The 11,367-nt window shown below is 39.6% G+C and overlaps 1 protein-coding gene across 1 annotated transcript in view; it reads right to left on the bottom strand.

The window, feature by feature from the left end:
• Positions 1 to 363: 363 nt before the first annotated feature.
• The window catches only part of LOC114070124 (tensin-3-like), a 54,398-nt gene continuing 43,394 nt past the window's right edge, over positions 364 to 11,367 (bottom strand). Inside the window, exons 9-15 of the mRNA XM_027907347.1 lie at positions 10,514 to 10,609; positions 7,763 to 7,840; positions 7,142 to 7,219; positions 3,219 to 3,387; positions 2,176 to 2,244; positions 1,958 to 1,984; positions 364 to 1,334 (exon numbers count right to left, since the gene is read on the bottom strand). Of these exons, the coding sequence (XP_027763148.1) occupies positions 1,190 to 1,334; positions 1,958 to 1,984; positions 2,176 to 2,244; positions 3,219 to 3,387; positions 7,142 to 7,219; positions 7,763 to 7,840; positions 10,514 to 10,609 (662 nt within the window). The 3' untranslated portion in view covers positions 364 to 1,189. The remainder of the gene's footprint in view (positions 1,335 to 1,957; positions 1,985 to 2,175; positions 2,245 to 3,218; positions 3,388 to 7,141; positions 7,220 to 7,762; positions 7,841 to 10,513; positions 10,610 to 11,367) is intronic.

Genomic DNA, 11,367 nt, shown 5'->3' on the forward strand with positions numbered 1-11,367 from the left:
TTCACTTTCGGATTTCCTGACTCAAGGAATTATAAATCAAAAATAGTTCCTACTGACAGGAAAAAAAAAAAAAAGCCAAAAAATCCTCAAAAATTCAATAAAAATGGGGCAAAAGAACCCACAAATATAATTGTTAGGTAGGGGAACAAATGTTACTACCAAATCAGTACTGCAGAGACAGAAAACTCGATGTATCTTGTCCCTGTAACACAAAAGTGTCTCTATACAGGTTTTAAACACTTTTACTTACACAAAGTAAGTAAAGAGGCAAAGCTCAGCAATCATATCGTTTCAGATGACCTGTATGACATATCAAGGTCTGAGATCTACTATAAATAAGCTGGCACAGGTAAGAAATACATAAATTATACAATTTTTCTCTTTGCTTTCCCCTCATTGTTATCCTGTAATTATTGAAATGCAGAATCTTCCCTGCTTAGTGCTTTCTATAGACAACACAAACCTCCCTAATTACAGATTTCCACACAAACTTTTTTTGTTCTGCCACTTCTCTCTTATTTAAAAATTTTCAAAGTAAAACAGCCCAGCCTTCTTAACACTAAATATAGAGCTATCTTACTGAATATTCCAACTGCCACTCCTTTCTTATCAGAAATCAACCTGCACAAACCTTCACTTCACATACCTCTTCCCCTTTCTCTATTCAGTTCCCATCACTGATCACAAAGACGAAGGGAAGAGCAAACAGTCTTCCTCAGACGATCGTTCTCTTAAGAGTATGTCTGCAAGGTCTCTAGCTACCACTGATGCAACCACGGCAAGTGTGTTTGTGGAGGTTATATACTTTCTGAACGAAAAAGTAGCACAATCTAATGAGCATTTCTGCTCCAATAAACGATGAGAAACAGCACATGAAGATACATTAGAAACCCTTCAGGAGAAAAGTTTTTCATTTATGCTTCATACAGGTATGGGCTACATGGGTTTGGGTGGCACCCAGCTTTTTTTTTCTCTGGTATAAAAACAAAGAAATAATGCTTTGTGAAGTCAGAGGCATCTTCAAATAGAAGTCTGAACTCTTGCAAATACAGTACACAGGCCATCCTCTGCTTTCTTTATTGGGAATAACAAGGTTCAGACTGTTGCTGAATAGCCTTTCTCCCTCTCACAGTGATTTCCTTCAGTGAAGTCAGCGAAGAGCTCTAAATCAAGGATGGAAGGAAAGGCATCAGATCTTCTTCTGGGATCCAATCATGACCTTTGATACAAAGTTCACAATGGCACTGGCAGGTTGCTCTGGATCGTGCTCTGCAAAGAGGTGGCACACGTTGTCTGTGGCACTGCCTTGCTTCCTGGCAATGAACCCAAACACTCTGCAAGGGCAGCAATCAAAGTATGTCAGAGAACAGACAGATAGGCATCGCCTCTCTTCAAAATGATACTGCAGAAATGAAGCACATAAACCAGACTTCCTCTGCTCTGATGGACAGAGCCCCCATATGACTGCTAAACACAGTGGTCCAGATGGACCGGACATCTCTGAAGAGAATCAGAGAAGGAGACTGTCCCCTTCCTTCTACTCTGTGTGTTGTCAGAGAAGTGCTGCTGACCCTTGGGATATATTGAATCTGATTCAATACTGCTGTTTTCTTACCTGCCGTGGGGAGGGTGTGGTGTGGTGTATCAGGGATTGCCTAAAGAGAGGTTTCTGAGGGACACACATCTCAGTGGACAGACTACTGTAAAGAGGACTTCGACCATCTATCTCTTTCTTACTCTTCTTCACTTTCCAGAAACAAGTGCCTGAACCTCTCTGTTTAGGTTGTCTTCTGGTTAAAGGGGGACAACAGTATTTGCTTAATTACAGTGGGCTGAGACTTATGTCTCTGAACAGCTGCTTTCCCTTCTACATCTCTGACAAAAGTAATTTAGAACATCGAAAAACTGATCACCTAAAACATTCAGTTAAAAGAGACTCATAAACGTGTCCACTTACTTTGCAGAAAGGCCATCTTTCATCCATCTTGTCCATTAAGAAAGCAGTAAAAAAAAAAAATGGAGAAACAAAAATGAAACCTATGTTAGTTTTGGTTGGGGGGGTGGGGGGTGTTTGTTTTTGTGTGGGTTTTTTTGTTGGGGGGGGGAGGGGTGGGCGTTTTTTTGGTAGATCAACAATACAAACAGCATATTAAAAATACTGCTTATCTTCCTTACTTTCTGTCCTGTGGATCCAAAGCACAGAAAATAACAGTATTGACTGAATAATGTCGCCGAAAAAAGAGTCTGGATAGGAAGAAAAAAAGCAAATTTCAGAAACATTTAAGGTGCTTAAAATATTAAGCAATAAACAGATCTGAAAAATTAATTATTTTTAGTCTTAACAATGAAAATTTTTGCTATTTCTGAGTGACTTTGGAAGCCACCCAAACTGCTCCAAGCAACACAACTTTTTGAACCAAAGGAAAACTGACCTTCAAGCTAAGAAAAAAGACTTAGGAGTATTCTAAAAACTGGCCCTTTAGATACAATGTTAGTGCAAAATGCAACTTCTTGGAACTTGTGCATGATTTGATTATGTTACATTTCAAAATATACACACTCCTAAGCACTACAGTTTAAGGTTCTGTCCTTGATCTGCTACAAACCTATGGGGCTTGCAGACCCCATAGGATTAAGAAGTCTGGCACTTTTTTTTTTTTCATCTATAACAAATTCCTGTTGTCCCTTCTTTGTTATTGTCATTTTTCAAATTGAAAGAGTTCATGGTAGCCTAAATAGCATTTAGTATGAAGTAAATATAAATTAACTTTTTATCATAGTTTCTCACAGGCTATCCAAAGTACTGTTTCAAATACTGGAGATACACAGCATCTGCTTCAGTTCAACTCTGTTCGGTGATACTAGTGAAAGACACTGTGAGGATAAATCATTTCACTGAGTAGGTTCAATATCAAATGCTGGCAAAACCACTACTTTCCCTTTTTATAAGAAATAGCAACCAAAAAATGCCATGGCAAAATGACCTTCCAGAGGTAAAATATGCCATGTGGAAGTAATGTACATAGCTTAAATACTACTAATGTCCATAGCTCCAGTACTACAGCCAGCTTACGCTGTCACCACGACTCTTTAGATAATCCTAGTACCCTCCAAAAATGAAGAATGTGCAGAATGTAACCAGGAACATTAAATCAACAGCAGCCAACACTTGCTGGGGACAGGGCTGGATATTCTCTTCCCATCCCTCCTTTGCTTACTTTCTTTGATTATCTGTCAGTGTGATTCCCTGTGCAGACACCTTGAAATGGACAACGGTTGAGACAGGAGCAGGATCTTGCATCAGTGTCAAGCTCAAGGCTTTCTGTACCGCCTGGTAGCCTGTGAGGGACTCCATCTCCACTGAATTCAGGTACCAAACATTACATGCTGGAACGAAAGAGGGGAAAGACTTGGAACGGTCATAGGCATTTTGCTCTCCCTTTTTAATACCGTTATATTAAAGCCAATGACTATATTGATATATTAACCACAGATCCTGAAATTTAAATAAATACAAGACATCACCAGAGAGTACACTTGTAGGGACTACTGGAGCAAAGGCTTTCCCGAGGGGAAAGAAGGGGTAATACTTTGCTTTTTAAGTTCTAATACATCAGCCAATTAGAAAATACACATTTGCAGCATAGGTTCAAACATTTTTCAGTTTCAAATAGTATTTAAACTATATTTAAAGGAAACCATTCACTTGTTTGACAAGAATGTTTTCACCCCAGAAAGAATTGAGAGATGTTGCAAAGCTTGCTTCTCATTAATTCCATAATGTTTTGTATGTTTAGTGATTTCAGGGGAAAAAAAAAAAACACTGATAAAAATTACGGACATATACTTTTAGACCTATTCTTTGCTTCAGCATGTGCTTACTTCTAAAAGCACTATTTTTCTCCTAGAGATACTAGTAACTTCTGAAATATCTCCATAAAATAGATGCTCACTGGTTTCTAAGGCTACCAAATAGTTACTTTTTTGACCTGGTTTTGTATCAAATCTGCAGTGAGCACTAGGAAAATATGTACTAATCTTATATTGAATTATACAGTAGTACTATAGTACTACATAATACTACATAGCACAGCGCTATCTAACATTGTCCAGTATAACTTACCATCATATAGTATTAATAGAATTATTCACATGCTTACTTTGGGAGTGTGGTATAATGTCAAATTTACAAAAAGATTAAGAAAAGCAAGAATGATTATACATATCCACAGCTAAACACTGGTACCAACAGATTTTGGGTTTAGTAAAAACATTTGGGTAGGTATCCAGGACAGAATTTACAACTCTGGCAGCTGACATGTACAAATTACCATGCTAATATTTAATTTGTTTAGCAGTTTAGCTTGGCTTGACAATGTTATGAAAGCAAAGATCAAATTAAATCTAATGGTTTCTCTTTTCATGTGGCTATCCTGTAATCAAGACTTTAGCTTTCTCCTATTACTATCTCCATAGAGCTAGACATTGGCACTTTCAAAACAACCATATAATCACGCAGCTGAAGACTGCATAAGCCTAAATTCGATTCCAGCACAATGATTAGCCCAGTAACTTCAAGTTTTGAAGTCTATCAGTGAAAGATCATGAGATTTGATTTATTTGATTTCCAAGGGTAAAATTTCCAAAATGTATTTGCACATTGGTGCGATGGTTTCAATAACTTTCGTTGGAATCAATGCACAGAGGGATCCAAGATGACGAGCAGCAACCTAAAACTGTAAATAACATTCCAAACCATAAGCTCTCCTCACCTCACTACTGTGTATGGTTGATACAGATTTAAAGCTCTTCATTATTCTGTGAGTCTTTCCCACCACAGGAAGCTTCCCTTCTTTCACAGTCACACACATCACCACTTCTGTGACCTCTTCTGCCACACAGTGCAATGGTGTCAACAGATTGTATTCAGGTTTTGTTTTTAAATTAAATCGCCCAGCATTTTATCTAGATCGCCCTCAATGTGATAGTTCAAAAAGCAGTTACAAATACAGTAGATTACTTCTGTAGCACAAAAAAATAATAAATGAAACCCTTTTCAAAAGTGTTGTAAAGTGCAAAGATTCCCATCTTAAAAGGATTGCAGGAAAGGGAAGGCAGTAAGAAAGGCTGAAAGATTTCTCATTTAGGAACATCAAGCATGGTCTAACAAAGTATTTAATGCAGCTGTGCTGCAATGTTGCTGCTCTCGGTCTTTCACATGGAGCATTTTGGATCGCGTCTGCGCTACCAGCAACAGCTTAACAATGCTGCTTTTAGACTGGCAATTTGATTTGTTTAGAAGGCTTAGTCCCTTGACTGTATCAGCAGAAACAGAGATGAAGAACTATGATTTATTTGCCATAGAAGATTTTGTTGCTGAACAGGAAGTTTAATAAAGCAAGGTTTGTTCTAGGGAAAAGCCTGTTATCTGTATGATTTCTAGTCATCAACTGTCACTCTCCAAGAAGCAAAGGATTTCTAGTCCGCTTCTGCACTTAGATCATAACTGGAAATGCTCATTAGGTTTTTCAGACAGCTATAAAAAATAATCATTCTAGGAGAACATGTAATGTTTTGCATATGGAGTGGGAGAAGTGTGGGGTAAAGAAGGGCAGGGAGAAAGTGTATCTGCTTTGAAGTTTAAAAACAGAAACAACAACAAAACAGGTTAAAAACAAATGTACTAAGTACCCCAAATGATCCATGATATGACAGCTCTTCTGTGACAGCTCAAGGAAGAATTATTTCTTTTTCTTTGAAAAGCATTGTCTGAGCAAGGAGAAACCAACATTTTTTTCCATGTCATCCACAAGAAACCCCAACCAGTGAGCCAGTATGTGCTCACTCCCAGCACAGCCTCACGAAGGCTTGCTATTGCCTCAGCCACACATGCCTGCTCAATTACAGCACTTGAAGTAGTACTTCACATTTTTATGTCAAAGCAGATTGCTGCACAAGCAAAGAGCAACATTCTCTCCAAACCTGCTCAGCTTGGCAACTGCCTCCTTCAGAAGTGCTCTAAAATAGGTGAGGGCTACGAGGCAGCATTCTTAGAAAGGCATGCTTGGTCACAACACTCACTTGTGGTTCCAGTAGTAGACTAAACTCAAAGGAGAGTGGCAAATGAAGTGTATCTCATGCTCTAACAGCACTAACTCGGTGGATAGATCCTAGGGAGAATTCACAGCAGCCTGAAAACCAGGGAAGGCTTGGACAGAATTTCCTGGGCATACATAGTGGCTGCATTTCTTCTTAGGAGAGCCTTAAGATTACTAAGAGGTACTCAGAGCAATAGCCAGTACAGTGAGTTAGGATGCCACCACACTTTTTCAGACAGGCTGTTTAACTAGCTCCCTCTTGATCAGCTGTAAACAAACAAAGCAGATAAGCAGCAGAGCTGCCCCTACACAGCTGCTGCCAATACCTCCATTTGAGAGTGATACAGATGGTACCAACGCACAGCATCACATTGTTTGGAGGTGGTCTGGTCAGTGTTCTTCTGTCACAGCAATAAACTCATGGTAAGACAAATTAACTTGCCAGAACGGGTGTTGCAGTATGCATGAGAATCCTTAGAACAGCATCCAATGGGAAAGACACAGGACATTTCCTAACAACATGCAGCACAGCATCAAGCGAAGCACAGGGTATTGTGTTTGGTTGTTGTTGGGTTTTTTTTCAGATTGATAGAACAGTAAGCATTTTCCAGTGGTATCGTTGACCCCTATAACAAGAACTTAACCTTACTGTACATCTTCCTTAGTTGTCTTTTGCCGACCTCAGACATAGTTCATGAACCTCTGCAACCACAGGTTGAAAATATCCTCTCTAAGATCATCAGTTAAGAAAGCAATGTCACTGCTTAAAAGCTGCTGTGCTTGAAGAAACCTCTGTATACCTCAGAGTCTCATGAAATACATGACTGGAAAGCAAATACATAATTGTAGAACTTAGGAGCTGACTGCAGAAAACAGAAAGAACCTGGTACATATCCACACTCTGCCCTTTACACTTCTATACAGTACTCTAAATTTAACTGCTCCCTTTACACGTCCTTAGTCCAGCCTAAGCTTCAGCTTTTCCCAGCCTGTAAGATACAAACTTTGGTGACAGTCAAATGCAAGGAAAAAGTTTAACAGACCTGCACCCTGTTTGAGAAGCTCTGCAGCTGAGTTTGCAGCAGTTTGCGGAGAAGTTTCTGCTATCTCCTCCAAGGGATCTGCAAACAGAAAACAAGCATAGCATTATTTTGCTGTTGTCTAAAAGTGGCTTATGAAATCACCATAACCAAAATCAGAATTATAATCCCACAAAGCAACACAGGCTTTTTGATCATTTACTTACATTTGAATCTGTGTAAGTTGCTATGTCCTTCCTGCTGGTGTCACACTCAGGGCACCTTCTGCTCTTAACTTACTTGCCCTTTTGCCACTCAGACCTGAATGAGTGGTCAAATCTAACCATGCATGAGCGTAATATAATGTCTAAGAAGTACATTTGTCTTCCTACCTGCTAGATTACTGTGTGGATTTCCATGATGCATAGATGTTTATGACTGGAATAGCACAGTACTAGTATGTTCACAGCTACACCTAGGATAAGGGTCATCATCAGTACTGAAGAACCACTTTTAAAACACAGCTTGCTTCCCTGTGCATTTTTGCTTAGCTCTCGACTTGTGACACATTCACCTGCCTTTGGACACTGACACTTTGAAGCAGAGCTTGCCTGGATGTCTCTCTTCTGTACTTAACAAGCATACCTCTGTCTGGGATAAGGAGCTTGCAGGGCAACGCCAGTGGAGTGATGGAATGCTGATACACCAGAGCTGTCAAACTCCCTGTGACCAGAAAAGTAAAACCACATGCACAGTTAACTTGGTGGACAAAAAGAATGCACAAGTTATGTTTGTTTTCAAGTATTTTATAGACCACGGGCCCTTTTTACTTCCCTTAAAAAAAAAATCTCCTGGTACCAAGAGACCAAGGACCCACGATCATCTTGGGTCAACTTCAGTGTATTCATGCTTCCCAACACCATCCTAGTTGGATGATCTTGAACTCATTAATCACAATCATATGCCCCTTTCCCTGCTTAAACACACTGCTTAAATCCTAACCTAAATGTCTTTGCTTCAAATGGAGAAAGCACAAAGAAAAAAAAAAAAAAAGGCGAAATACAGGCAGTAGATTCTTTTCAAACCTCTTACCTTCTGCTACATTAAATGCAGTAAAATCTTATGAAGATGATAAGAACACAAGAGTTCACTATTCTATTATGAGGCAGAGAAAGACAGAGCAGTTCTACCTCTTAGCCACCTTCACTGTCCAGTGTTCTGTCTACACACACCTCTGTTTTGTACTTCTAAAAGTGTAAAAGATGGCCTGGGTAAAACCCCTTTCATTCAATGCAGCAGTGAGGTACATCACATTCTCTATTACATTTTTCTTTTTTTACTCAAAGTTGCTTTTGTCATTTGTACTTGACTTAATTAAAATAATCATCCTCGACATTAGCATGTCTATACTATACTCTAAGCAGTGAGAGGAAAGCACAATATCTGTCAATCTGTTTGTACAAAAAAACTATCCTTCAATCCCATTTACAAACAAACATCAAACATTATAACCACGTGCTGGAGAAAAATCCCAGTTCAACCAAACCCAACCTCATTTTTCAAAAATTTCTTTGAAATGGAAAGATGACCCAATTCTTACAAAAATGTAAAGACCAATTATTCCAAACTATTATTCCTTCATTGTCTTTCCCGCAAAAGTGTGTGATAGTGCCTGTCCACCTACTTTGTGAAGCGGTTTTGAGGCTGCATACATTGAAAGATTATGAGATAAGGAGATGCTCAGACTAATAATTAGTAGGGCTACATATGTGCCATAAACAGGTACTTTGAGATCAAGGTAGGAATGGACTAAAAATTCTGAATTGAAGTAAGTCTCATGCCAAACACTAACAAACTTGAATCCACGTTTACTTTAAACAGGATTTGTCATTTTACACTTGTTTATTTAATGTTAGATGGCCCTTTCATGAATGTATTGGGTGGATGTGACAAGGCTTGTGGCAGGGGGTGGGAGGGTTAGGGTTAGGTTACATCCAGGCTGACACTCCACACCCTGTGGCCTCTGGGGGCCCTCACATTGGAGCAGATGGACATTTTCTGAAGGAGCTGGTCTACACGTGGTCTACAGAAAATACATGCTGGAACAGATTTTCTGAAGGGTGGCAGCCCCTGGGGAAAGCCCACATCTCAGCAGGTAAAAACTGGGAGAGGGATAAAGAAGCAGAGGAACTGTTTTGTAATGACCATACACCCTCCACCCCCTATAGTGGGTAAGAGAAGTCTTTGGGGAAGCAGTGAAATTGAGCTTTGGAAAGGGGAAGGATAAGAGCTATTTACATACTAGTCTTTTCTTATGCTAAGGAAACTTCCTTGACTAATCATCCAGGAGCCACTCTGGCTATCACTGTCACACCATGTGAGCTGGGACTGAGGCCCCTCTGCAGGAACTACACACCCCACACTCACGGTCAGACCAGTTTCCTTACTGGATCAACCCAGGTTTCCCATAGCAAAGTCTCAGACATCCCAACACTTAAAATAATTTAATCTTGGTGCAGTAAACTAAATAACAAAATAAAAACTCAAGTTGTGTGCCTTCAGGAGGAATCCCAAACACAAGAACCCCTGGGCTTTTATACCCTTACAGTCTAAGCAGGGGAAAATCTGGGAGTCTGGCTCCTGCCGTGCCTCTCAGCATCCTGTCCCCTGGCTGAACCACAGGTCCACAGGCCCTTTGTTATACAAAGTGTCAGCAAGTCACGGCATCTTGACTTACGCTCAACCTGCAGCTCGCACTGCAGCTGCACACCGAGCTATGCACTGAATGTATTCCTCAAAATCCTGCTGCCTGAATATTGATTTTAATTGGAAAATCTTTAATTTTCCCCAAGTTGAGTTTCTTTTGCTCAGTAACTAGTTAGCATCTTCCTGTTTTCACCTCCAACCACAAGCCTTCTCATCCTATTTTCCCCTCCTGCCCCACTGAGAAAAGCAAATGAGTGAGCAGCTAGGGAGGTGTTTGGCTGTTGATCATTACAGTTATCATATTACATTGGGTGGGCTGGCACAGCATAATGTACTTTGTGAATGTATCATTCTGGCCTCATTTTAGCCAGTTATTTAGAGCATAAATATAAACAAGACAAAATAAGGCAAAGGTCCTGAATCAATAAGAACCATAGCAGTGACCCAGCTCAGCTATCTGCAGCGACAAGCTGACAAGCCTGACTGCCTGAAGCTTGGTCATGTGCGTCTGTGCACCCTGCACATCCACTTAAGGAAGTGTGTACAGGGCTCCTGAAATCTTACAATGGATTCCTACAGCAGTCATCAGGTCTCGATCAAAGTATTCTATCAATTGCACTCCACTGAAGTCAGCGTTGGCAAATGCAAACTGTTTCCATTTTCTCTGTCCCTGTGATGCACAGTACTTACCAAAATATGGTTCGTTCGGGCATCCTTTCAAGCGTACCCCCTTCTGAGTACATTCAATTAGAAAATGCCTTACGAGTTCATTTGAGAAATCTCCAACTGTGTTGAAAAAGAAAGCTCATGTAAAGAAGCAATGAACTGACAATTCTCACAAATTAGCAGGTCTTCATGAAGCAGTTTTTCCATATGAGGACCCATGTTTTATATACGGCACACGAAGAATACATTAGATGTCCTTTGCTGCTAAATTACAAGCTGTAGTAAAAAGGCCATTTTGTGACAAATAAATAAGCAACTAGCTCACTTTAGACAACCAGAGGAAATGGTTTTATATCCATAAGTGACTGACATCCAAACATACACTTGTCCAAAATGCCCAAGCATGGTCACAACTACAGATGTGAATGGAAATTTGGAAAATGAATGGTTAGAAATTTTGATGCACTCGCCCATTGAAAGAACTCATAACCAGTGTGACAAGAAAGTAGAACTACGAAGAAATATTCAAATTTCCAGTGACAGTTCTGTTTGCAGAACTTTTCCATATTAAAACAATAGAAGATTTAGCTACGTGAAGGTAATGATGCCAAGTCTTTCAGTGAATTTTTAAATTTCAAAATATGTGCAGTTTTATGCTAAGCCTCTGCTCCTGAAAACAAATATATTACATGAAACACTCAGGTTTCAACAGATTTTTAAAGACCGTTTTTATCCCTGGAATCTAGGACAAACCCGAAATTGTTAAGTTGGATGTAATGAGGAGATTCAAAGTCCAAGAGACAGTGAAAAATTCCCTTGAGATTTAGCATTCTTTTAAACATATACATACATATGTAGAGATATAATTAGAGCAACCT

The sequence above is a fragment of the Empidonax traillii genome, unplaced genomic scaffold (assembly GCF_003031625.1).
Source record: "Empidonax traillii isolate 1590-97213 ecotype Southwest subspecies unplaced genomic scaffold, ASM303162v1 scaffold1443:size107655, whole genome shotgun sequence".
Classification (NCBI taxonomy): Eukaryota; Metazoa; Chordata; class Aves; order Passeriformes; family Tyrannidae; genus Empidonax; species Empidonax traillii.